At 38.3% G+C, this 26,533-nt stretch overlaps 2 protein-coding genes across 2 annotated transcripts; one reads left to right on the top strand and one right to left on the bottom strand.

Annotated features, from left to right (window-relative positions):
• Positions 1 to 1,254: 1,254 nt before the first annotated feature.
• On the bottom strand, positions 1,255 to 5,710 carry LOC133995275 (beta-1,3-galactosyl-O-glycosyl-glycoprotein beta-1,6-N-acetylglucosaminyltransferase 4-like). Its single transcript, XM_062434613.1, has 2 exons — positions 5,347 to 5,710; positions 1,255 to 3,562 (listed from the first exon to the last, which is right to left on the bottom strand). Exon 2 carries the CDS (start codon positions 3,553 to 3,555, stop codon positions 2,266 to 2,268), a length of 1,290 nt encoding a protein of 429 aa, XP_062290597.1. The 5' UTR covers positions 3,556 to 3,562; positions 5,347 to 5,710; the 3' UTR covers positions 1,255 to 2,265.
• A 6,739-nt stretch (positions 5,711 to 12,449) lies between these two features.
• On the top strand, positions 12,450 to 26,491 carry LOC133994905 (3-hydroxy-3-methylglutaryl-coenzyme A reductase-like). The gene is made up of 20 exons (XM_062434131.1): positions 12,450 to 12,512; positions 14,959 to 15,143; positions 15,252 to 15,363; positions 15,532 to 15,619; positions 16,420 to 16,504; positions 16,774 to 16,879; positions 17,552 to 17,658; positions 17,749 to 17,868; positions 18,186 to 18,319; positions 18,999 to 19,288; positions 19,404 to 19,534; positions 19,641 to 19,835; positions 20,037 to 20,195; positions 20,996 to 21,153; positions 21,272 to 21,377; positions 21,768 to 21,938; positions 22,040 to 22,180; positions 22,603 to 22,761; positions 24,326 to 24,480; positions 24,579 to 26,491. Exons 2-20 carry the CDS (start codon positions 14,982 to 14,984, stop codon positions 24,610 to 24,612), a joined length of 2,613 nt encoding a protein of 870 aa, XP_062290115.1. The 5' UTR covers positions 12,450 to 12,512; positions 14,959 to 14,981; the 3' UTR covers positions 24,613 to 26,491.
• The last annotated feature ends 42 nt before the right edge of the window (positions 26,492 to 26,533 follow it).

The following is a 26,533-nucleotide window of genomic DNA, read 5'->3' as shown; positions in this document are numbered from 1 at the left end:
TAAAGAAACATTTTTAATTGGTTTCATGGTGTTCATGGTGTGAAATGTAAAAGATAGGTTTGTGCAATACCAACATAATTAGTACAATGATAGCATTGTTGGTCACTCAATTTCATAATATATGGCCCGTGGAGTATGAAAATTGCAGAAAAGTAATACCAACTTTTCAATAAAATGCACCACTATTCTTGCATATTTTCACTTGCTATCCAAAGTACAGACCTCTGATCTGCCAGATGGCATCCAACTTGAGATAATTGACAAATTCTTCGTCGGTGGGCTTGGACACATTTTATCAGTATTTCTTGCCAGGGTTCCCCTTGTTGGTTTATTATAGGAAAGTTAGAATATGTATTATATATATTATATATTATGTATAGGCTATTATGCATTGGCTTCACAGGTCAGGACCACTTTTAGATCAAATTGGGCCCCTGAACTAAAATGAGTTTGACACACCTGCTTTAATTGCTCCTCCTGTCCTTCCTCCCATTTTTAAAGCAATGTCAAAGTCTGAAGTACCTCCACACTACCACCCAACAACCACACACACGCATACACACACACACACACACACACACACACACACACACACACACACACACACACACACACACACACACACACACACACACACACACACACACACACACACACATTTTATGACTGTGTATGAAAGTAATGAGTACACACCCTTCTAACTTTTATGCAGCAGACTGAAGGAAATGTCTCAGGGTTTTCTCGTTTCTCACAACACACTACAAGCAAAATCATTTTTAAGTTACATGACCTCCTCTCTCCTCCGATGTGTTGCCCAGCTCCTGCTGCTATTTGACTCTGTTCATTCTCTTTGAAAATAATGACATTTGTAAGGTAATTACATCTGTACCTATGTAACACGAGCCATTCTTCATGCATATAAAATTGTGTCTGTACAGGAGTCAAACCCAAGCTAATCTCTCACCTTCGTCTTTTTCTTTTTTGAAAAATAAACAAAGTTCAAGCACAAAAGTGGCAATGCTGCATGCATGTCTGTGTGCCTCTGAACATCACCCTCTTCTTTTTGTTTTCTCACCACTTCCTCCCCATGTCAGTCCCCACCCTCATTTCTTCTAAAGAGTGGAAGTTCCAGCTGTCCCCAGTGACCTAAACAGAGAGTATTCAGTATTCAGTATTCAGAGGCCTGTTTTTTTAACCTTTTGAACTGATCTTTAGGGACATTTTACTAAATCCGGAAATTGTCAAATAAACACGAGAAAAAATGAGAGCATGCAAAGGCACTTTTTTCACTGTGCTCAGTTCATTTCTGGTGCTGCCACACTTTCTCTTTCCCTTTGTCGGTTGCTGCTGCGCTTAAGAGAGACTTCTGTATGGCTTCTTTGATATCAATATTGCATCAGTTGTAATTTTGAGTTAATAGAACTGCTATAAAACTGACAGAAGGGTGGGATTGAGAAAAAAAGGAGCAATTATAAATCCGTCTGATGCTTTAGCACCTCGAACATCATCATAGATTTATCAATACACAGCACAGTTAGGCTGCTGATATTACAGAGTCGTAGTCGGGTCCATAGATTGTAACTTGCACAACCCCCCTAATGTATGTAACGCACCATATATCATATAAGGCAGACTTAAATGTGAACCTATCGTTTAAGCTCTGAAGTGTTAATGATACAAAATGTCGACACCACATTTATGTCAATTGTTTAAAAAGCCCTGAAGTATTTACACCCTTTGACAGTGAGTGTGAGAAAGACGCCATCTCTTTGATGCCATATTAACACAGTCCTGCGACCAAATATTGCACACATTAGTAGAGCTGAAACAAACTATTTGAGAAGCTCGAAGTATAAAATGTTTTTCATACTTACAGAAAAAAAATGCCCTAAAATTCTTCTTAATTCATCAGTCAATCTCAAATTTTGACAGTCAATTAATCATTTTGAGTAATTTTCTTAAGGAAAAATGCTAAAATTCTCTCTTTACATCCTTTCAAATGTGAATACTTTCTGGTTTCTTTAGTGTTCTATCACAGTAAACTGAACATATTTGGGTTTTGGACAAAACAAAACATTCAAAGATGTCATTTTGGGTTTTGGGAAACATCACATTTTATAAATAATCAAGAAAACAATTGACAGATGAATCCATAATGATAACTTCTACCAACTTAAATGATTAATTGATTCCCAAACATTTCTGTAAATGAATGATTTGGTGAATCGACTAATTATAAAAGGTTTATACTTTAGCTTAGGTAGGTTATCCTTTCCGACAGGTTGTTGATGCCGCTGATTGGAAAAGCTTTTGTCTTTCTTTCAGCTTCTCCTCAAGGCACTGAATGATAATGGGGTCCACTTTTGGGTCAAACTTATTGGCAAACCAATGACCATAGTTCAGTAACCAACGCATCTCCGCTGCACCATAAATACATACACTGCGGACGTGTTGTCCTGTGCAAGGTGGGTAGAGTTTCTCCTCCAGGTAATGCCACTTCACCAGCTTTGTCTTACTCTTCAGGTCAGTGATATCAGGCTGGGATCTGGGCACCTCCCCAGGTACGCCAGGCAGTCGCACAAGCGTGGCCCAGAAGTGTTCATCAGGTGAGTAAGTGTCCTCTGACCACGCCAAAAAATCTTTCACCACAACGGAGGAGTCAACATGCACAATAAAGTCACGTGACAAGACAAAGTAGGCACTGCCAACGAACATCTCAATACCATGAGGAGGCAGGGTTTTAAGTTGCTCCGTTTTCTGCAGCGTTTTTTTAAAAGCAGAGTTGACATCTTTCAGCTCGTAGTGAAAGGTGAACCTCCCCTTTTTCTGCTCAGACGGTCGGGTTGTCTCCAACATATTTTTGCCATTTAACTTCTTCAGTTCGGACACCAGCTCTATGTTGGTTCTGAGGGGGAAATCTTGTCCGCAGAGATTGATGACATACTTCCACTGAACTTTTGACTCCAAAAGGTCAGACAGACAGTTCAGGTCGGCTTTTAGTCGAGTGATGCTTGCATAATAGACGGTTTCTCGCTTGGAGGCTATGAAGACGTTGGGCAAACACTGTGCTAAACCATCCATGGCTGCAATAAACTGAGCTGAAGACTTCTGATCATAGTGGATACAGTAGATATTATTCGGTGAGTAAACTGCTCTGATAAGTCTCTCCACCATCACCGCAGATTTATGCACAACTAAAGAATAAGCAAGGGGGAAGTCTTTCTCCTCCTCAGTGAGGCACACTTTGTCATAACCTCTGGACTTGATGAATAAAGAGCAGTTTATGGTGAGGTTAATCAGCCTTTCATCCGTGTCCTCCACATTTTGTTTCCTCCTGATGATCAGCGATTTACCCACCTCCACCGGGTACATGTCATATATGGCCGAGCAGTCAATATTATATGTGCGAAATGTCTGGATGTCATCTGGAAGAGCTGAAGGAAGCAAAGGTCCAACGGAGTAGTTTTGCATGAATAGCAGTACACAGAGAGTCAGCAGTAACACGAGTGAAAGGACGTACTGCTTTCTTCTTAGTCGCAGAAATGAACATCTCATTTTCAGTCTGTGATGAGAGAAAAAACAAGATGTGAGAGGAGAAGATACAAAACACACCAGTGGCAATTATAGACCCTTTTTAGGGGGTACTCAAGCACCCCTAAATTTGATCTCAGCACCCCTAAAAATAAATAAATAATTATTGTTTTTTTCTTTGCTTTTTATGTCATACAACTTTAATTATTTTGCAAGCCCGTGTATTAGAGATGGTACAAACAATTATGGTACAGGTTCAAATTGTTTAATTTTAAAAGGTTTTTGTTTTTTTATAACCAGAATTTATTCAGGTTTTTAAGCATATTATAAAACAGAAAGTGGAGGGGGTTGTTGTACAATGACATACTTACAGTAGGCCTACATAGCACTTTCACAATTCATGTTCAATTCACAGTTTATATTGCAATTGTATATATTATTTCAGTCTCCACTGACAGTGTCCAGGTGTGTTCCACAGGAGCTCCGTAAGTATTAAGTCCACATAGTCTCTGAGCGATCCACAAAGTGCAAAAGCAGAAGGGCTTGTGTGCCTTCCACTTCATAAGGATTACTCTTTTTGCAGAGAGGAAGCCCAGGTTCATGAGATAATGTACAGAATTGGATTTTATATGCACTGGTCTTTGTCCTAGGATGCATGTATTTAGACAAAAAGGTATTTGGACCTCAAACATATCTGTGAGAACATTCATCACTCCTGACCAAAATGTTCTGCAGGACAGTCCCATAAGGAGGTTTTTACTTTTTAAGTATTTTAAAAGGTTTAATGTACTTTGGATAGTTCTGTCATTAATATTGTCTTTCTATAAGGGTTCATTAACTATCCTAGGGTCCTCTCTGTAGAAATCTGTGATTATTTATTCTTATTATAGTATAGCAGACCACTCTACTATGTAATTTACGTTATCCAGTGAAATGGGTAATTTAGCAGGGGGTTTGAACATTTGCAGGGTATTGTATGTAAAAATTCTCATTAGGAGCTGAGCCCCCCTAAAGGTCTGATACACACATTAATCAACCTAAAGATTCATTATGCCATTCAGCAAGACGTGTTAAAAAAAAAAACAACTCAAACTAAAAAAAAACAAAAGAAGTTCAACTAACAAGTCAAAATCTCTTTAAAAGACACATACTCCTTTCTACTTTATGGAAAAATCCTAAATATACAGTGCCAGTTAAATGTTTGGATGCACTTTCTCAGGGTCACTCTATAAATACACAACCATTGTTAATTTAATCGCTTTTTCCTGCACACTAAACACAATTAAATGGTAAATGGACTGTACTTATGTACTTACTGTATATAGCACTTTTCTAGTCGTTATGACCACTCCAAAAAATTACATGTCTCATTCACCCATTCACACACTGATGGCCAACCTGCTCATCAGGAGGAAACTAACCCTTCATACACATTTGTTGGCGCAGCAACGGGAGCAATTTGGGGATAAGTGTCTTGCCCAAAGAGACATCAACATGTGGACTGGAGGAGCCGGGAATCGAACCGCTCTACTTCCTGACCCACAGCCACTAGAGAGTTACATTTTCTGTGTGTGATCAGTGGGGCTTCCTGTTTCCACATCACATTTGCATTAGTGACCATTTGTCACTTCAGCAGATTTTAATGTAATAACTAATTCTGTGCATACATCATTCAAGACGTACAGCATCCACAAACTCAATTTCGTGTGAAGAGAGACTTTAAACTGTGATAATATGGAAAATACATCAAACCCAAAACACTAAATGTGTGGATTTGACAAATAAATACCGTATGACTGTTTGATGTTCACTCACCTTAATCCATATACAGCTACCGGTCTGCCGAGCGCCCTGCAAACAATTTCATGAAGCCACACACTTAAAGTTGTAAAATACAAAAAATACAGCCAGTTTAAATCAAGTTCTCATCCGTGTGCTATTTAGATAATAAAAGCTGTATGATAATAAATAAAGAGGAACTTATAGATGTCAGGAGAAATCAGAGTGAGACTATATTCCCCTTGCCTACGCACAACTCGTGCCACATCCACTAACTTCATAACTTCAGCCATCTCATCTCGTTGATCCTGTTGCGAGATTTAATTTGCCACATAGTTATCCAGAGCGTAAAGTAATGCAGAAGGTCAAGAAGTAGTAGTGTGCAGCCTTTTTTGACATGTTTCTGTGTTTCTGTGAGGAGGAGGAGGAGGAGGAGGAGGAGAATGACGAAAGAGGAAGGGGCATGTGTTACTGTAGGAGTTGCAAACATCTAACTGTTAGTTTCATATGTCGCCACCGCTTTTAGGGTTAACAGCTGTATGCCACCACTTTAACGCACTATGAGTGAGAGTGATAAAAAAAAACCCCAAAAAACCCCCAACGTGAATAAAGAAGTGGAGCTGTGCGCCAGTGACAGATATGGACCCCTAATGGTAGACCAGCTATTGATTAAAGAGGATGAAAACCCCGTGCTTAGAGTCATCTGAACTCACTAAAAAAAAGGAAGAGAGAGAGGGAGGAGAGAGAGAGAGAGAGAGAGAGAGAGAGAGAGAGAGAGAGAGAGAGAGAGAGAGAGAGAGAGAGAGAGAGCAAGCTGCATGTGGCAGTGAAAGTCAGAACTAAGTTTTTTCAGTCTTGCAGAGGAACATTTATTTTCCTTTTTAACCCTTTACAATGTACACCAATTATTTTTAAGGTCAGATTCAGACCTTTGAAAATGAAGAGTGCATGAAGCAGGAGGTGAAAATCGCAACAGGTGGACAGTTCAGAGTTATTAAACACAAATAAAACCTAACCCTAACCCTTTATGGTACCACTTAATAGTATATATATTTGCTTTATTTATGAGATTATCAGTAGGACTGTAATCAGAGGGCATATTTTATGTTCAGGTAATGAAGGTTTATAATGAAATAATGTAAATCTCATTAACAACCAGAAGTACAGGGAGAGCACATTTGTGTGTCTGATGACTGCTGCATATTCCTAATGAGTTTTTTGGGGGTTCGCCAATAGCCATAGCTCACCTTGAATTCAAATAGAGAACTTGTTGGTCAGTCTTAAATGTATGTATTTTGTTATTTGGATACGTTTGTCTGGTTGTCTGCACAGAAAGAGTGGCCTGTAATGGAGGCAAACACCTGGCCTGAATTATTGTCATAGTCCGCCACTGTTTAGTGGTTTCATACAATTTTCACGACACTCCCTTCATTGTTTGTGCTTATCGTCAAGGCCGTAGCCAGGAATTTTCAAATACCAAGGTCAAAAATAAGACGACAATTTATATGACTGTTCAGTTTAATCCATGATGTATTTATACTGCTTTTTTGTTGTGCATTTCTCAGTCATGGTCATGGTCTCGTATTTCAGTATTCTACAACTTCCATGGTTGTATATGTAAAAATTATAACTGCAATATATTATTTTCTTTGTTTGTTCTTAAAATGTGGAATGGAGCACGGCCTGCTGGGAAAGGGAGAAAGGGCTCATCCAATGAAAGAAAGGTTTGCAAAATCCAATTCAAGTCCAATTCACAAATGTAGACAACATATTTCTGGCGATTTCAAGGATTCGCTCCACCGCTGGCTATAGACGAATACTTTCGTTTTTACATGGCAGCGGAATCTTCAACACATGACACTTGACGGTCCGTTGATGGAAGGATAATGGCGCTTTTCCACTACACAGTTCCAGCTCGCCTCACCTCAGTTTTTTTTGCGTTTCCACTAGGGAAAGTACCTGGTACCTGGTCCTTTTTTAGTACCTGCTCTGGTGAGGTTCCAAGCGAGCCACGCCTATACTAAATGTGACGTCAACAGACTGCCTGCCACTGATTGGTCAGAAGAGTTGTCGCTGGAAGAGTCATGAGCCGTCCCACATAAGAATAAAACCCTGCATTTTTAAATACCGGTAACAGCGTTACAGCCATACGGCTCAATTTTCTTGCTTTGTGTGTGACAAAAAGCCACATACAGCAGCAAGTACACCACTGCCTCCATGTCCTCCATTGTTTATGTGTTTTGTGTCGCGTATAAAACGAAGTCACGGCAGTTTCGCGGAGCCGTGCTATGAAGACCCCGCCCACGTAGAGTAGGTACTTTTTTGTAATGGAAAAGGTCTGTTCTGGAACCGTACCGAGGCGAGGCGAGGCAAGTCGTGCTGAAACTGTGTAGTGGAAAAGCGCCATATGTCTCGTCGGCTATTTTCACTTCACAATTAAACGAAACTTCAAGCAAAAATACCGAGGACATGACCTCGGTGTCCTCAATGGTAGCTACGGCCATGCTTACCGTATAGCTGAAATCATTCATTATGAGTTTGTGTGTGTGAGAGAGAAAGAAGTTAATAGTAACAGTTGAGTAGAAACTGCACAGCATTTCAGGATCAGTGATATAAATAAATCCATGAACTTTAGAAATATTTATATACCAACACTGATTTCACTAGGCATTGAAAGCTGACTCATGATGATCTGTGTTTCACCTCAAAGTAACTTCACACAGGTTCTGCTGCCGCCCAAAAACCCACAAAGAAGATACTGAACTGACAGCAGATCCACCACTGGATCATTAATGCAACAAGAGTTTATACACGTTGATTGTGCATTTATGAAATTAGTTTTCAGATGTGTTTGCAAAAAAGCAGACAGACATTGCTATAATGAAACAATGCTATAATAATTAACAAAATATACTGCAATACATTGTAACCTGCATTAGAAACATGTATACAATGGGTGGAATAGATTTTAGTGATAGAAAGAATAAATGCAGCTTTAAATGTCCTCAAAAACAATAACTTATTTTTCAAGAGTCTGTACAGTAAAGAAAAGGAATAACATAAACCAACTGTATTTCCCTGCTTTAATTGGTAGTTCATATGAACATATTTGATGTTTAAATTGATTCAACCATGAAAGCGTGTCGGAAGCGACCTCCTCTTCCTTCAAATCCACCACTTGTGACCAGATGTACAACACAGACACAATAGGTAAGGTCTCTGTCAGGCGTATCTGTAATGGTTTAGTATCAGCCGGGAAGTGCAGAAAAAGACATGTCAAAGTCAAATTCTGTGTCTAAAAACAGAAGTTAAGAACATCTGCAGGTTCAGTGGAGACATCTAGTGGTTTCAGAGCCCTAAACACCAGCTTTTACTGCTTCAGACTGCTCAGAAATACTTGTACTGATATTTACAGCTGTGTATTTTCAGCATTAAAATTTATTTTGTCTATTACAGATATGAAATCATGACTTTATAATGCTCACTGATAAACCCCCTTAGTGTTTGAACACAGTGCCACAGCTGTCTGACAGTCACAAAAGCATCAGCAATTAAGAAATATATAAAGATAGAAGAAAGATCAATTCAGCATATTTTCCACCTAATACTGACAGTCTACCACTGAGCATATACTATTACTATCGCTGCCTCATTGTGTTATGGCAGTGTTTGCACATTTTCTTTGCAAAAAGCATAATGAGATATAACTTCAATTAAAATATTTTCATCCATTGAGGATCAATTAAATGGCCAATAATTGTTAGTATATTCTATGTACAAATGTAAATGACTCCACTGTGAAGCCAGTTCATTATCTCATCAATGACATCAGTCAAGTGAAAGGTGATATGAGATGGAGCACACAGTAGCTTTTGGTTTGTCTGTATTATATTGTGATCGTGCCAAAGGATGACAACTCACAGTCTTGTGACTTATGGAAAAGGAGCCGTTTATTCTGCACAGAAAGAGACACTGAGAAGACATATCTTTTATAGGCAAAGTTACATATGCTGAAACACATCCCCGGTTACAGATGTTTCCTGTTTTTTTAGCCCATACGCCTGGCATGTGAGCTATCTCAAACCAAACCTAGCCACGATTTCCTGCACTCCCAAACCAGGCCCAATAGGTGTATTTCTGCACATACTCTTTGTTCCTGAACTTTTCCCCATAATTTAACATTTGCAACACCATATAATCCCTCCTCTGTTGGTCTTCATATCCACAATTAACCAACCATTGCACACAAGGGTGAAAACCCAATCAAGTCGTCATCAATTCTTAATCTGCTGTGAAAGAACCTCACAGCCCCCTTTACTTATGACTTTCTTCTCTCATTGGGCAACCACAGTATCCTGCATGCAATGGCTATACAGATATACACAGGATTAACATGAAACACTTGAAATCAGTTACAAATGTAATGTAAGCATGGCAAAATTCAACTCAGCACTTGCCTGCGTTGTGCAGTTATGTATAAATCAAACATGAATACATTCAGATTACATGGTGCATTTTACTTCATCAAGAGTGCTATCAAAAATATAAATCAACCTTTACTCAAAATATACTTGAAACAAAATATTTAGGGATATGAGTTACAAACTAAGACTTAGCTCAAATGTTTAAGACTCAATGACATCTATAAGAAATATAACCTCCTCGATTAATTGGCACATTATAAAATCAGAAGTTTCAAAATACATCCCATACCCAAATTGAAGATTAAGGATTAAAGATTACTTTATTGTCATTGTACAGATCATACAACGAAATTCAGGTGAGCTCAAGACCAGACTTGTTGCTTTTTAGTTCAGAGTTCATTATGGTGATGGCTTTGGGATAAAAAACTGTTCATAAAGTGTGTGGTGCATGTTCTAAAGGACCTGTAGCGTTTCCTGGAGGGCAGCAGTTCAAACAGGTGATGGGCAGGGTGGAATGAATCTTTTAAGATGTTTTGTGTCTTCTTCAGGCAACGGTGAAAGTGAAGATGTCATCTAGGGTAGATAGCTGTTGTCTTATGATGTTCTGTGCAGTATTAATGATTCTCTGCAGGGACTTTTTGTCTACTGCAGAGCTGCTATCATACAACAAAAGGATGCCGTGAGTGAGGACATGCTCTCAATGGAGCAGCAGTAGAATGACCTCAGGAGCTGTTGTGACAGGTTTATCTTCATGAGCGTTCGCAGGAAGTACAGTTGCCTCTCTGCCTTTTTTTTTCCAGTGCTGTGGTGTTTAATATCCATGAGAGATCCTGTGACTGTGTGTTCCCAGGAATTTGAAGCTGGACACCTTCTCCACCCTCTCCCCATTGATGTGCAGTTGTAAATGGACATTCTGCTTTTTCCTGAAGTCAATTTTAGGTTATTTTATTTTTTTGATGTTCAGAGTCAGATTTTTTTCTGTGCACCACACTGTCAGCCCCTGGTCCTCCTCTCTGTACATGACTCATCGCCTTTTGTGATCAGTCCCACCACGGTCGTGTCATCTGCAAATTTAACTATGGTGGTGGCGTTATGGGACGGTACACAGTCGTGAGTGTACAGAGAGTAGAGGAATTGGCTCAGCATGCAGCCTTGTGGGGCTCCTGTGCTGAGTGTCAGAGTGGAGGAGGAGTGGGGGCCCATCCTGACTGACTGTGGCCAGTTTGTCAAGAAGTCCTTAATCCACAGACTGTACACCCAGGTCAGACATCTTATTGAACTATCTGCTGGGTAGGATTGTATTAAACGCAGAGCTGTAGTCCACAAACAACAGCCGTGCCTATGCCCCTTGTTGCTCCAGGTGGCGCAATACAGTGTGGAGGACATATGAGATGGTGTCGTCCGTTTTGTATGCGTATTGAGAACACAGCAAGTATATAAACACCATCCATCATTACAGTTTATTAAATGTTGCTGCAAAATAGGAAGTACACATTCAGTCTCCTCTGTTGACCTACCACTGTTAAACAAACCGGTGTATTTGCATTTAAGTCTGAAATATGAAAAGCACACCTACAGCATGAGACAACATGATATGTGTTACTTCCACTGTCCAGAGGGAGGAAGAGAAACTGTTTTATGGCTGTATAACTCATACCATAAAATCAACAGCACACCTGATTAGGGAACACAAACAGGGCTGAGTAAGACTAAAGAAAATGTTTTTAATAAAGGCTTGTGTATAGGAAAAAATAAAACAGGACAAAAACAGGTGGAAATAAACCAGAACAAAAGCATGTGCAAATCAAACAGAGGAACAGAGACTTAACGGAAAACCAAAACCTATATTCTCAAGGGGTGATTACACACAGGACATGGGGCAGATGAAACACATGTAAGTAAAAATAACCCACCCAAAAACACACATGCACGCACGCACGCACACACACACACACACACACACACACACACACACACACACACACACACACACAACACACACACACACACACACACACACACACACACACACACACACACACACACACACACACACACACACAGAAAACATCTTTCAAAGTAAGACAGGCACCAAAACCACATTATAAACTGATAGATAGGATGTGACACTAAATACAATTTCAACAACTGTGTTATATATAGACTTTGTTGCTCAAAAACAAATTTGAAAGAGTGAAAATGTAGGAGGAATATTTTTATATAATTTATATAATTGATTTAAGTCTTCACAGTGATTCCTTTATGAAAAAATCTCTCCAAATTTGTATTTGTATTATTATTAGTAGTAGTAGTACACCTTTTGTGTCCAATGTTGTGCAATATTACTATTTCATCTATAATACCAATTTAAATTCAACTGTGAATGTGCTGTAAATAATGTAAATAATGTGACAATTATTATTATTATTATTATTATTATCATTATTTTTAATTATATAATCGACTATTATTGTTATTGTTTTTCGTACTTAGTTATTGTTCTTTATTCTTTTTTATTAATGCTCTTCTATTTTTACTGTCCACTTGCTGCTGTAACACTACAAATTCCCCCACGGTGGCACTAACAAAGGAATATATCTTATGTTATTTTATCTTTGTTGGTTGTTGATATAAAAATGATCCGTCCCCACGCCAAATGACGTAGCACGTCGTCACGTTTTCTGGGTCGCCATTTTGGATCTGTTACCTCAGCAGTTGCAGTAGGACAGTGTCACTATGGGAAGGTCTCTGTTGCCACGGTGAAACTTACCTCCAGAGGTACGTGACTTATTTATTTATTTATTAGTTTATTTGTCATTACACATTAGAATGTAAAGCTGTTATAAGACTGAGGGACGAACTGGATGTTTGTTGATAAACGTTGTGTAAAAGTTATTCAGGCTGTGGGGCTAATGCTAATGCTAATGCTAACCAATGACAACGATAGCTGTATTAAAAACATAATTATCTGTCTTTAAACATCAATAAACTGTGACCTTGGTTTAACACAGATATACTGGTGTGTGTCTTAATAAGTTACAGTTGTCATTAGTTAACATTAGCTTCATAAACCCTAACCCTAACCGATTATTTTATTAAGTTTATTATCATTTATTTAGTTTTCCTGCTTAAACTTGGATACATCTTTAATTTGTAAAGTCTATTGAGAAGATTATTTTACTACATGACCGTAACTATCAATTATTTCATTATAGTTCTGTGTCTTGGTCCATAAAATATCAGAAAATGATGAAAAATGTATGTTTATTACCATTATCCAAAGCCCATTGCTAAATTAATCTGATAATTTGGACATTTTCTTCTTCTCAAACTATGAATTGATTGTTAAAAAAGTTAGAGAATAATTTAATAGTTGGCAACTAGTTGACAGACAGTTTGTAGGCTTTGTTTAGTCAGTATTGTCTATTATTTGGTCCATAAAATATCAGAAAATGATGAAAAATATATATTTCTAACCAAAATATTTATTCCCTTAGCCTGGAATCTGAGAATTTGGACATTTTCTTCTTCTCAGATTCTCAGACTCTTGTTTATTAAAAAAGTTGGTGAATAATTTAATAGTTGGTAACTAGTTGATTTTATAGAGTTTGTAGTCTCAGTTTTGTCAGTATTGCCCAATCCATAGTACCTACATTTAATAATTGCAAATATGGATGTGCTGCAAATTTTAAAAATATCATGCTGAACAGTATTATAAGGAAAATCCTACTAGTAGTACTAAAATATAGTTTAATAACTTCACACTAGGGCTGGGTATTGGTACTCGAAATAAATCGATACCATGTAGTATCGAAACTTCTCCCATCAATCGATACCTGCAATCGATTCCTTTTTTACACCCAGAGCTAGAAAATATGACTATTTGTATGGACTTGCTCACAGCCAATCAACACAAGAGTTAAATATTAATAATAATGGAGGGGTGGTGCTTCTATTCAAATTATGGGTATTGAATAAAGTACTCAGTTGGTATCAGTGTCACTTTGAGGGTACTTGGATTGGTACTGGTATTGTCTTTTTTTTAAACGATACCCAGCCCTACTTCACACCAACATCACCTTGGATTTTATTCACTGAACAGCGGTCTGTATATCACAGCTTTGACTTATAAGAAACACACACAGAACATAATTACGGTAATCTGGGACTTCCTCTCTTTTACTGAGCATTACGATTAAACACCTGTCAGCTAGCCACACTTCAGTGCATTTACAAGTAATTAATATAGAAAGTCATGTCAGAGTAGCCTGGTGGTTTTTCTGCCTCTATTTTGACCAGTAGAAACTAGGGCTGGGCTTTAAGTCAATATTATATCGATATTGTGATATTTTGTAGATATCGTCTTAGATTTTGAATATCGTAATATGGTGATATGAAATAAGTGTTGTTCTTTTTCTGCTTTTAAAGGCTGCATTACAGTAAAAATGTAATTTTCTGAGCTTAACAGACTGTTCATTATCTGCTTTTATCCAATTACTCATTATATCCACATTACTGATGATTAATTATCAAAAATCTCATTGCGTAATTGTTTTGTGAAATCACCGATAGTCCTCCCTACAATATTGTCAAAATATCAATATTGAGATATTTGGTCAAAAATATTTTGATATTTGATTCTGCCAATATCACCCAGCCATACTAGAAACACATCTCTAACTATCCAATGGTAAAAACTATACAAAACTTATTACTAAAAATCCAAAACCCAAAAGTTGTACTAATAAAACAAGTATATGTGTATATATACAGTTTTTTCCACAGAGTTTTGAGAGTCCGTGGTGGTTGGACCTCAGTCCGAGGGTCCGGGGGCACATTTTAAAGTCAAATGCATCATTCTGGTGCACTCTGAGAGCAAAATTAAGAGGTTATATCTATAAAAAAAACAAAGAGAGCAGCTCTAATGCAGGGTGAGACACTTTGCTTAATGTTTTGGGGAGTGTAAACAGACATGTTTGGCTCATTATGAAACTGTGGTGGCATAAATTAGACTGTGGTGGGCCGCCACAATAAATACTTGGCTTGCTAAAAGTGCACTACAGTATCTAAAAAAATATCTAAAATGATGACTGTAATAGAAATAGTTTCAGCATGTTTCACCATAGTATACAGTAGATTAAACGGGATCACATCTTGTCTGGTTGATTGAGAAACACGGGATCATTCACTTCTCCTCCTCCTTCTTTTTTCTTTTTTAATACAGAAGAAAGGTGCGAGTCTGAGACCATGTTGGCACGTCTCTTCAGGCTCCACGGCCTGCTGGTGGCCTCTCACCCATGGGAGGTGATAATCGGTACCCTCACTGTCACCGTCTGCCTCATGTCTATGAACAGCCTGGCAGCCAGCAGCCAGATGTGCAGCTGGAACGACTGCCCCAAAGTGGAAGAGGTAAAGAGTGTGCTACAACGAGAGAGAGGAAGGAAGGAGACAAGTGTGGGTGAGGAAGGAGGAGGAACTATTACTCAAGTTGTGTCTCGTTTTTTTTTCTTCTCGTAGAAAAGCCACAGCAGTGACATCATCATCTTAACCATCACGCGCTGCATCGCCATCGTTTACATCTATTTCCAGTTTAAGAGCCTCCGACAGCTGGGATCCAAATATATTCTAGGTCTGTATTATCAGATGTTGTAGATTGAAACTGTACGGGACCATTCCAGGTCCCTGCTTCATTTATATTTATATGTATCACCCAGCTTCACTATTAATAATACACCACACAGTTCATGTTGTATATATATTTAATATTCTCTTCTTTTTCTTTTCTCCTCCTCCGCAGGTATTGCAGGTTTATTCACAGTGTTTTCCAGCTTTGTTTTCAGCACAGTCGTCATTCACTTCTTCGGGAAAGAGCTGACAGGCCTCAAGTAAGTGTTCCACTAACATGCACTAACATATACTTTAGTTTATAGATACATACTAGTGATTATTAAGTAGATTTAGATCAGCTAATGGTTGAGGTATATGAGATGTTGGTCACGTCGCCCAGCCTTAGGTTGAGGTTACAAGTGCCATCCCTTCCCAGAAATCAAGAAAAGTGATTGTTTTGATAATTGTTTGGAGTCATTTTTTAATACCTTAGGGTACAAATAAAGTTACCTTATTCTTTAAGGAAAAATATGACCAAATTCTCTGGTGCTAGCTTTTTAAATGTGAATATCTTCTGGTTTCTATGAGAGTAAACTGAATATCTTTGACTTGTAGACATTTTTAGACATTTTATAGACCCAATAACTAATCAATCACCAACTAATCAATCAAGTAAATAAAAATAGTTGCAGCTCTAATTGTTGCGTCTTGTTTTTTTGTTTTTTTTACACCAGGCAAAGATTACCACACAAGCCATATTAGATATGTAGGTAACTGTTTGTATACAATAGATCAACAGAGTCCATTATAATGGTGCAAAACTCTTTATAGTGGTAGTTTAATATTCATATCAACCAGTATTAATATCAAAAAGACATGAAGTCAAATCTGTAGCTGTGCAGCAGTTTCACATTCAACAGCATCACCAGAATTATTACTAAATGCATCTTAAAGTTGAGCACTGCCACAGAGGACCCTTTGCTCAAATTTTTGAAACTCTTTGGCTTTCCAAAAATGTATCACAGTGAAATATTCCCCTCATTCCCTGATTGTCATTTGACTCTTTTCCCCCCTGCAGTGAAGCGCTGCCGTTCTTCCTCCTGCTCATCGACCTCTCCAAAGCCTGCGCGCTGGCCAAATTTGCCCTCAGCTCCAACTCTCAGGTAAATAATCACACACTTTGTATTAACATATGTGAAAACATATGTTTAGTTTAGTTTATTAGTTTATTACTCTTCCTGGGTTCCATACAGATCATAAACAACAATTTACAAACAGACTCATACTAGAAAAATACATGATGAGGTTAGAAAGAAAGAAAAAATAGAACAAAATAAAATACAAAATCATGTCAATACAAAATATAATAAAATAATATAAAACAGATAAGTAGCTCATCTCCATCTACATGTTCACTGTATGTTGTTTTTAGGAGGAGGTGAGGGAGAATATCTCGCAGGGCATGGCCATCCTGGGTCCAACCTTCACCCTGGATGCTCTGGTTGAGTGTCTCGTCATTGGGATCGGCACCATGTCAGGTAAGAAATGTTTATATTACTTCTCTAAAAGGTGAAAGCTGTGTTTATATTCAGTTGATGGACAGAAAATGATCTGGCAACTGCTGTGTTTTTATCATAAAATAACCGTTTAAGTCATTTTTCAAGCAAAAATTTCAAATAGTTGCTGGTTGACAGTTCTAAAAATGTGATAATTTGTTGATTTTCTTGGTTTTACATGATTGTATATATAAAATGTGGCTGCTGGATGGACAAAATAAGACATTTGAGGATGTCATATTGGACACCAGGAAGTGTTTTTCACCAGTTTTATGATGTTTTATTGGCCAAATGATAAATGGTGAAAATAATCGTTAGTTACAGCCCGATTCCAGTTTATTAAATTTTTGCTGTTTTTTTTTTATACATGTCAGCTTTTAACATTTTAATCAAAACAAAACAAGCAAGTTTAAAAACGTTACTGTAGCTTCTGAGAAATTGTCAATGCGACGCTTTCAGTTTTTTATCTTTTATATATGTCATATACTTAAAGACTAATTGATTAATCTGGAGTATTATCAGCAGATTAATTGCTAATGTAAATAATCTTTAGTTGCGACCTTAATTTTCTTAAATAATGATGATAAATTGACAGCAGTATTCCTCTCTTCTGTCTTGATATTGACAGCAGTATTCCTCTCTTCTGTCTTCCAGGTGTTCCTCAGTTAGAGATCATGTGTTGTTTCGGCTGCATGTCGGTCCTGGCCAATTACTTTGTCTTCATGACCTTCTTCCCTGCGTGTGTCTCTCTGGTTCTGGAGGTAAGAACGATTTGTGAGGAGGATTATAGTCTGACAGTATGTGGAGGTGAGTGTTTGCATCTCAGTGCTCATGTGTGTGTTTGTCTGCAGCTCTCCAGAGAAAGTCGTGAAGGCCGTCCGATCTGGCAGCTGAGCCACTTTGCCCGCGTGCTGGCTGAAGAAGAGGACAACAAACCCAATCCTGTGACCCAGAGGGTTAAAATCATCATGGTGAGGAGCTTCATTCAGCTTTGTTAGAGGGGATATTAAACACCTGAGTCAGGTTGACAGGTGTGTTGATGGAGTAAACACTGTATACCATCTTCTCTTGCTCAATGAAGATGCTTAAATGGTAATAAATATCTTTATGGAGGTAATAAATACGTTTCACTCACTGGCCTCCTTCAGGTATATGCTGACAAATGGAAATAAACATCTTAAATACAAAAGGCCAATTAGCTCAAACATTTTATTAGTGGCAACAGGCTGCACTTTGTGGCTCCTCTGGATCCACATCAGGCTAAAGATGTTTTCGTCTGATCTTTCAGTCTCTGGGCCTGGCCTTGGTTCACGCTCACACTCGACTAGCGGCCGAGCGCTCGGGTCAGAACCGCACAGAGGAGGGACGCATGGAGAAGAGGCTGGACTCTGGTGGCACCGTGTGGCCCATGCAGCTCTCCAGGTAAAATATGAGACGAGGAAGATAGTTCATACCAGGGCTGCGCGATATGGACAAATGATCATATCTTGATATTGAAACCAAATATCTCGGTATCGATACAATATGACTGATTTCACACTTGTTTGAAATTTAAAGTGTAGTGACAGTAAAAATTAATTAATTAATTCTTAAACTAAACAGCATAATAATAACAAATGAATAACAAATGTACAAAATAGTTTATTAATCACAACAAACCAATTACTGTCTTTGGCTGCATTAAATTAAATAGATTTAGAATAAATAAAAATGTATGTTACTGTAATGTCTGCTTTGACACAGTGCTTCACAGATTTATAACACTTGTAAACAGCTCTTACCTAGTAAACTCTTTATTGTAAACTCTTTTTGTAAAACTTATTTTAAACTTTCCTACATAAATAAGACTACAAACAAACATGCAGAACATGTTGAATGATGGAGAGGTACTTGCGTCTCTCCATGCACTCTTCATACAGAGCTTTGTGTTGTTGTTTGATATCGTCCATATCGTTGCTTTTTGCAATATTAATATCTTGCACGTTCATATCTAGATATAGATGCGATAACAATATATAGTTTAGCCCTAGTTCATACTGTAAATAGTCTGCATTTTTTCCTGTTCATAACTAACTGTTCATCTCTTTTCATCATCTACCAGCATGGACCTGGAGCAGGTGATAACTCTCGCTCTCGCCCTGCTCCTGGCTGTGAAGTACGTCTTCTTCGAGCAGCCGGAGACAGAGTCCTCCCTGTCCCTCATGAGCCCCATTATCAGCTCCCCTCCTCCCCAGAAGCCTAAAGCAGCTGAGGACTGCTGCAGGCGAGAATTCCCCGCCCCGAAACCCCAGAAGACCACAAACAACACTGCAGCAACCAATCCTCCCTCCTCCAAAGCCGTATCAGACTCTAAACTTTCCACTGAGGCTGACACGGCATTCACAGAGAAGGGTGAGACTTATAATTAGTCCTACACGCTTTAATAATCTCTGCACTCACTCGCTCTCTGCTTCTTTTTTTTTTTTTTTTTTACTTAACGTGACCTTTGTCTTGCCTCATCCTGCAGCAGCCTCAGCAGAAAACAGCCCCTGTGTTTCATTATTCGGGGAGTCTCCGGCTCCTTGTTTTCCTGTAAGTAGCTCTAATCCTGAGCCCCGGTCGCAGGAGGAATGTATGACCATCCTCTCAGATCCTCAGGTAAATTGCCAGAGCAGATTAAATCTACAAAGCACAAGGATGCCTTCTTGTGTTTGCTCTGAAGGTTTAACGAATCAACCGGTTTGCTTTTGATGTTTGGTTCCAGAGAGGCGCCCGTTTCCTTAGCAATGCTGAGGTGATGAACCTCGTCGCCTCGCGTAACATCCTGAACTATAAGCTGGAGGCTGTCCTGGAGACTCCAGAGAGGGGCGTGGCCATCAGGAGAGAAATGTTATCATCGAAGCTGCCTGCCGCCTCTGCTTTGACTTATCTGCCGTATAAAGACTACGACTATTCCAAGGTGCTGGCAGCATGCATCTGTTAACTGTATAATCCTATTTATCACTAAAAAATATGGCACCGTCACCTCATCTGCTGCCTGTGTTGTTTAATCTTCTAGCAGAATCAGTTACTCAGATGTTTTTAGCAGATAAAGTGTTTCTGTGTTCCTGTTGCAGCTGAATCAGGGTGTTTTATTAAGCCTACACTTCATGACTTTCAGGTGATGGGTACCTGCTGCGAGAATGTCATCGGCTACATGCCGGTGCCCGTAGGAGTGGCCGGTCCTCTTCTGTTGGACGAGAAGCAGTTTCACATTCCCATGGCGACGACAGAGGGCTGCCTGGTGGCCAGCACCAACAGAGGATGCAGGGCGCTCTCTGTAAGTGAGGACAGAAAATAGTCTCAGAAGTGGCTCAGCGTTCAAAACACATATAATACATCCTCCTAAAAACAGGATCAAATATACAACATAAATAACTTGAATGTAACACATGGGCTGATATATGTCGTGTGACACGAGAAAAGTGTCTACCGTTTCATATTTTGCTCTATCATTTATAAATATAAATATTTATTCAATGTCCGCAGAAAACTTACAAGAAAGATATAATAGTTTACATATGTTTCTTGTAAACTATTATATCGGGATAGGTATCATTATCGGGATATAAAATGATCTATATCAGGATATGAGATTTGGTCATATTGTCCAGCCCTAGTATGAGTGCATGCAAGTTGGGTATGTAAGAGCAGACTGTTGTTTCATTTCTTTTGTTTAATATGCTTATGACAGAGGCGGTATGTGGGGAGTAACTGGAAGGATTTGGAATACCTCAGTAGCTGTTGAAATGAAATTGGCTTTTTTTGTCTGCTACAGCAACATATCTGCTCTCTAAATCACTTTTCATTTGTTCTCCTTTTGAGAAAAAAACTCAAATTTATACTTTAACTCTTTGCTTTCATGCCTCTTAGTTTTACATTACATCATCTGCTTACGTAGCTGGAGTCCTTATTTCTATACAGATCTAATCTAATATAAAGCATGACTGTGTCGGTCTATAATAGCAGAGCAGACTGTCAAACTGCAGCTGTTTGAAACCAAAACTATTAATACATTTATTTATTTTTAAAAAAGGGTGTGTGTGCGTACTGTACTGACTCTGTTTTCCTTCTGTGCAGCTGAGTGGTGGATGCACCAGCAGCATCCTGGCTGACAGTATGACCAGGGGTCCTGTGGTGAGGCTGCCCTCAGCGTGCCGGGCAGCAGAGGTCAAAGTGTGGCTCGAGACCCCTGACGGTTTCAGCACCATCAAAGAAGCCTTCGAACAGACCAGCAGGTTGGTAGAAACACTCTGACCAGCTGAAAACATTACGAGCATGACTGAAGATCACTGTAGTAACAACTGTGAAATGTTCTCCTTAGTTCAATTCTTAAATGAATATTTGTACTTGCAGGTTTGCTCGTCTGGAGAAGCTGTTCGTCGGATTAGCCGGAAGGAATTTGTACATTCGCTTCCAGTCTCAGACCGGGGACGCCATGGGCATGAACATGTTATCCAAGGTTAGCTCAGATCCTCTGTAGCAGGCAGATATCAATACAGTGTTTGTTCCTGTCAGGAAGCTTTAAAAAAAATCCCAGTTACAGAGTGCGTCACAAGGCAGTAAAATACGATAAGATAATTGGGTTTTAAAAGAGAGCAAATAAAAACAATTTGATGAGTAAAAACAGAATTCAATGTAGGAAAAAAGCAAGAATATACAAACCATATTTAAAGAAGATAAAAATGATTAAAGGAAAATTAAAACTCTATTAAAATCAGGAAAGGCGCTCTGATGAAAGTTGGTTTTAAGAAGGGACTTTAGAGATATTACTGATGATGGAGAGAGATGCTTTTTTTTCTTGTACGTCTGCTTCAATAAACACTGAAGACTTAATGCTGTTGTGTCTCAGGGGAGTGAGCAGGCTCTGCACAGGATCAAGCAGCTGTATCCAGATATGGAGGTGCTGGCTGTCAGTGGAAACTACTGCACCGACAAGAAGTCTGCGGCCATAAACTGGATTTTAGGCCGAGGAAAGTCCGCCGTGTGTGAGGCCACAATCCCCGCCCAGGTGGTCAGAGAGGTAAAGAAACTCCTCTGCTCACCATGATACATCACAAGTCACCAGTTTATCTATTTAAATCACACATTTCTTATTAAAACTCACCTTTCCTGTTTGTGTAGGTGCTGAAGAGCAGTACGGCTGCTCTGGTGGAGCTCAACATTAACAAGAACTTGGTGGGCTCGGCCATGGCGGGAAGTATCGGGGGATTTAACGCTCACGCTGCCAACATTGTAGCAGCCATCTACATCGCCTGCGGACAGGTATGTGATCATATATACTGTGGCTACATTTCAAGAAACTGAGAATGAAGAGGAGTTGAAATGGAAACATATTGCTGGTTATATTAGTGTATATTTTTTAGTCAGGAAATGGTGAAAAATCTTGATCACTGTTTCCTGAATCCCAACGTGATGTCCTCAAATATCCTGATCAACAGTCCACAACCCAAAAACATTCAGTTTATTATCAACCTACTAAAGAAACCAGAAAATATTCACAATTAAGAAGCTAAACATGCAAATAAACATGTAAATAAAGTGATTAATGTTTAATAAAAACATTCCTCACCAGACAGATTCAGTTTTTAAACAGAGAGACTTGCTGTTAGATATAAAAGACAGAATAAAAAGTCACACATGAACATTTATTTATTGATTTTTTTTTTACTTTAATTGTGTTTCAGGACCCGGCTCAGACTGTAGGAAGCTCCAACTGCATCACTCAGATGGAGTCTGCCGGTCCAGACGGGGAGGACCTTTACATCAGCTGCACGATGCCCTCCATAGAGCTGGGCACCGTGGGAGGAGGCACCAACCTGCCACCACAGCAGGCCTGTCTGCAGGTACCGTCATCATCAAAAATACACCTGTTCTACACTTTAAAACGCTCAAAAACATCCTTTCATGATCACTTAACTTTCTTAAAAATTAGAAATTGCTTGAGGAAGTTTAAAGGGATAGTTTGTATTATTTGAAGTGTGTTTAATTTATTACCTGCAGTAGATTTGAGTCTGCATGCTCCAAGTTTGGAGAAGCAGACAGAAACACAGACACACAAACTAAATAATGTACTGCAAATGTATTTTAGCCACATCAATAAATCAATATATATTTAGAATATTTACACCACTTTACCTCGTTAGACAGCACTTTCCTTTGGCAATACATTTTCTCAGCTGCATAACTTCTGTATTTCTATGCACTTTACTGAGTTACACATCAACAATATACCTGTTTTACACTTTAAAACTCTCAAAAAATTATTACATGACGATGTAACTTGCTGTAAAATAAGTTTTTGTTTGCAGCGACTGCACAGAGAAATTGAATGAGAAAGTTTAAAGGGATAGTTCATATTTTTTTAAGTGCAGATGTACGAGGTCGTTATCTATGGTTATTTATTAGCTGCTGTAGATTTGGCACATAGTGTAGTAATGTACTGCAAATGTATTTTAGACTTATAAATAATTAAAGGCTCACTTAAAATAAATCAATCTCAGTTTAAGTGTTCGCTATATTTAGGATATTTACAGCACTTAACGTCGTTAGACAGCTCTTTCTAACTTCTGTATTCCTACACATGCCGCTCAATGTATCACGCTGCAGGTAATACACTGACTGTAGATAAAACTCTACTGGAAAAAATACAAACTATCCCTTTTACAGTCAAGTCAATTTATTTATAGAGCACATAAAACCATAACTAGAACCACAATCAAATAAAAGGACAGACATAATTATGAGGATCAAAAGAAGATGAATACAAATTCAGACTAGATAAATAACATTTGGAGAAGAAAAACACTTATAATTCCTCCTGCGACTAATTTATCTTTTAAAATACAGAAAGAGAAAAGAGAACTTTTAAAATTTGGAATTTAATCTGATATTTTCACATGAATCCCAAATGTTACTTCATGTAAAAAAGTACGAATATGTAGGTTGATTTTTGACTGATTTTTGTGTATCATAGATTTGTAGATTGCAGCAATTAGAGAGTTAGTGAGGAGGAGGAGGAGGAGGAAGAAGCTTTTTAAGCCTTACATACTGTTCTGGGTCAAATTTAACCCGTATATATTGACATGTAATTTAGTTAAATTAATATTCAATCACACATTTATTGATCAGTCAGATCGGCTATTGATGCTTTCTAAACACATCTGTTGTTCAACATTTGGTTTAGACACTTTTTATGAGGGGATTCTTAGACCGGGTCCAACAGTATGTAAGGGTTAAGGCAGCTGGACTTACATATAATCTGCTGCTTCATTTCCTGAGATAATAATAGATGTGAAAGATTAATGAGTGTTTGTACATAACCAGGAACACACAGGAAAATGATGCATGTGTGTATTTTAATCTTTAGATGCTCCATTAATATAAAAACCTTCACATCATTGTCTCTAGATGCTTGGTGTCCAAGGTACGAGCCCCCACGCGCCCGGTGAGAATGCCCGTCAGCTGGCCCGGGTGGTTTGCGGCACCGTGCTGGCAGGAGAGCTCTCCCTGATGGCCGCCCTCGCTGCCGGACACCTCGTTAAGAGTCACATGACCCACAACAGGTCAGAAACGTCACTCACTAACACTCTCTGTCACCTGTAAGTGTTGTAGTAGCTCACCCTGCTGATTTTGGCTCTGTTTCTCTCTCATTTTTTTTTAGATCTAAAACAAATTTGCCACAAACTCCTGCGTGACATAAAACATCGCTGCTCCTTCGGGGGAGTCAGCCAGAGTGAACGATGCACTCCAGACGCCTGCAGGACACTTTTCCGAGAGGACCGAAGCGTCTCTTTATGAAGGAAAGTGCTCCGCGTCGAGGAAATCCCAAACATTAAAAAAAGAAAGAAAAGAAAGACTGACGGAGAAAACACTCAGATCCACGTACTCGAAGGCCTCAAACCACAAACGTGTGCTCGCTCTGTGTGTGTGTGTCCCTGCCCAACTGACTGTAAAGACTTTGATGAATTGAGATGTTTTAATGTTGCGGTTACTTATTCGTGCCATTTGTCTGCATCTGAACGTTGCACTACTGTGACAAACTTTAACACATTTTCTTTTGAAAGGAAGAGCCGTCACTGTGAATCATGTGATGGTTTTTTTTTTGTTTTTGGATTTATTAAAATAATCCACAGTGCACCAAAAAAAAGGGCCGATCTTTGCCTCGAAAAGCAAAAAGAGAATTTTTATTTTATCTCTCATGCAAATGGAAAGACACAAATTCCATATTAATTTATTGTGTGGTTTTCCTTCTCAAAATACATGAAGTGAGATCTTTAATTTTGACGGTTGAAATATTTTTTTGTTTGTTTTATGCACTTGCCAAACTTTCGCTCGAGACAGCGCTGTTACGAGAACAGCTGACATTTGTTCTGAACGCCAACTTTTTGCCTGAATGTATGTCTGTACGTACGATATCAGTGTTTTTGTTTATTTTTAGGATATCTCTTGCACATCCTTTCGTTCTGTCAAAGGTTTCTGTCACAAAGTGGTTTGCACTGACTCTGAAAAAAGAAACTAGATGAATTGTTGCAGACAAGTTGAGTCTTTGTGTCGAGGCCTGTTGCAGCCCGTCTTGCCCGTCTTTTTAATGCGATAAAGCCAATAACGTCATAAAACAGCCAATAATGTAATGTAAGATCTTTGACTGCAAGTTTCACACTTCCATTGCACTTCAAAAGTTATTATGTAAAAATTATTACATAAAAAAAAAAAGACAAAATTATTATGTTAGCTGTTGTTATTACGTTATTGGCTAGGTTAAATAAAAAAAAACCTTTACAAATGTAATAACTTGAGCCGATAACGTAATAATATTGATATCACTTTATATAAGTTTTATTTATTGGATATAAAGTGTCAGACTTCCAAAGTTATTACGTTATCGGCTTAATACGTTAAAAAAACAGGCAAAATTATTACGTTATTGGCTAGATTAAAAAAGAAAAGGGAAAAAAATTTACTAATGTAATTTCTGGAGCCGATAACGTAATAATATACTGATGTCACTTGATGCAAGTTTTATTTATTTATTACTTCCATGGAACTTCCAAAGTTTTTACGTTCAAGTTATAACATTAAAAAAACAGACAAAATAATTATGTAATCGATTGTTATTACGTTATTGGCTTAGTTAAAAAGAGAAACCCTTTACAAATGTAATAAATGGAGCCGATAATGTAATAATATTCTGATATCACTTTAAGTTTTATTTATTTATTACTTCCATGGAACTTCCAAAGTTATTACATTAAAAAAACAGATAGTTATTACGTTATCGGTCGTTATTACGGCTGCTGCAAGGCTAATGGAAAAAACTGGAAAATCAAAGCCATATAATCTAACTTTAATAAGCTTTTACGGAGACGCTGTTATATGTACAGCTGTCAGATGAGTTTAAAGCATCTCTGAGAGATGCTGCAGACGTCTCGAATCATCACTTTGAAAAAGTAATTAAAGCTCAGAACTGGCCTTACGTGTGTGTCATGAGAAGCTACGCCTTCACATGTTCAATAACGAATACATTTTTAAGCTAGTTAACATCAAAAGATTGTTATAAAGTTGTATTTAAAACAATAAAACACTATTCTATGTCAATGTGTGGCTCATCTTTTCTGC

The sequence above is a fragment of the Scomber scombrus genome, chromosome 15 (assembly GCF_963691925.1).
Source record: "Scomber scombrus chromosome 15, fScoSco1.1, whole genome shotgun sequence".
In the NCBI taxonomy this organism is placed as follows: domain Eukaryota; kingdom Metazoa; phylum Chordata; class Actinopteri; order Scombriformes; family Scombridae; genus Scomber; species Scomber scombrus.
The sequence above is the reverse complement of the archived record's forward strand: the minus strand, read 5'-3'. Positions and strand labels throughout refer to the sequence as shown.

Coding starts and splice junctions, on each gene's coding strand:
- LOC133995275 (XM_062434613.1), bottom strand. CDS start 3,555: ATGAGATGTTCATTTCTGCGACTAAGAAGAAAGCAGTACGTCCTTTCA.
- LOC133994905 (XM_062434131.1), top strand. CDS start 14,982: ATGTTGGCACGTCTCTTCAGGCTCCACGGCCTGCTGGTGGCCTCTCAC. Junction 15,364..15,531: donor GGGATCCAAATATATTCTAG/GTCTGTATTATC, acceptor CCTCCTCCGCAG/GTATTGCAGGTTTATTCACA. Junction 22,181..22,602: donor TCTACATCGCCTGCGGACAG/GTATGTGATCAT, acceptor ATTGTGTTTCAG/GACCCGGCTCAGACTGTAGG.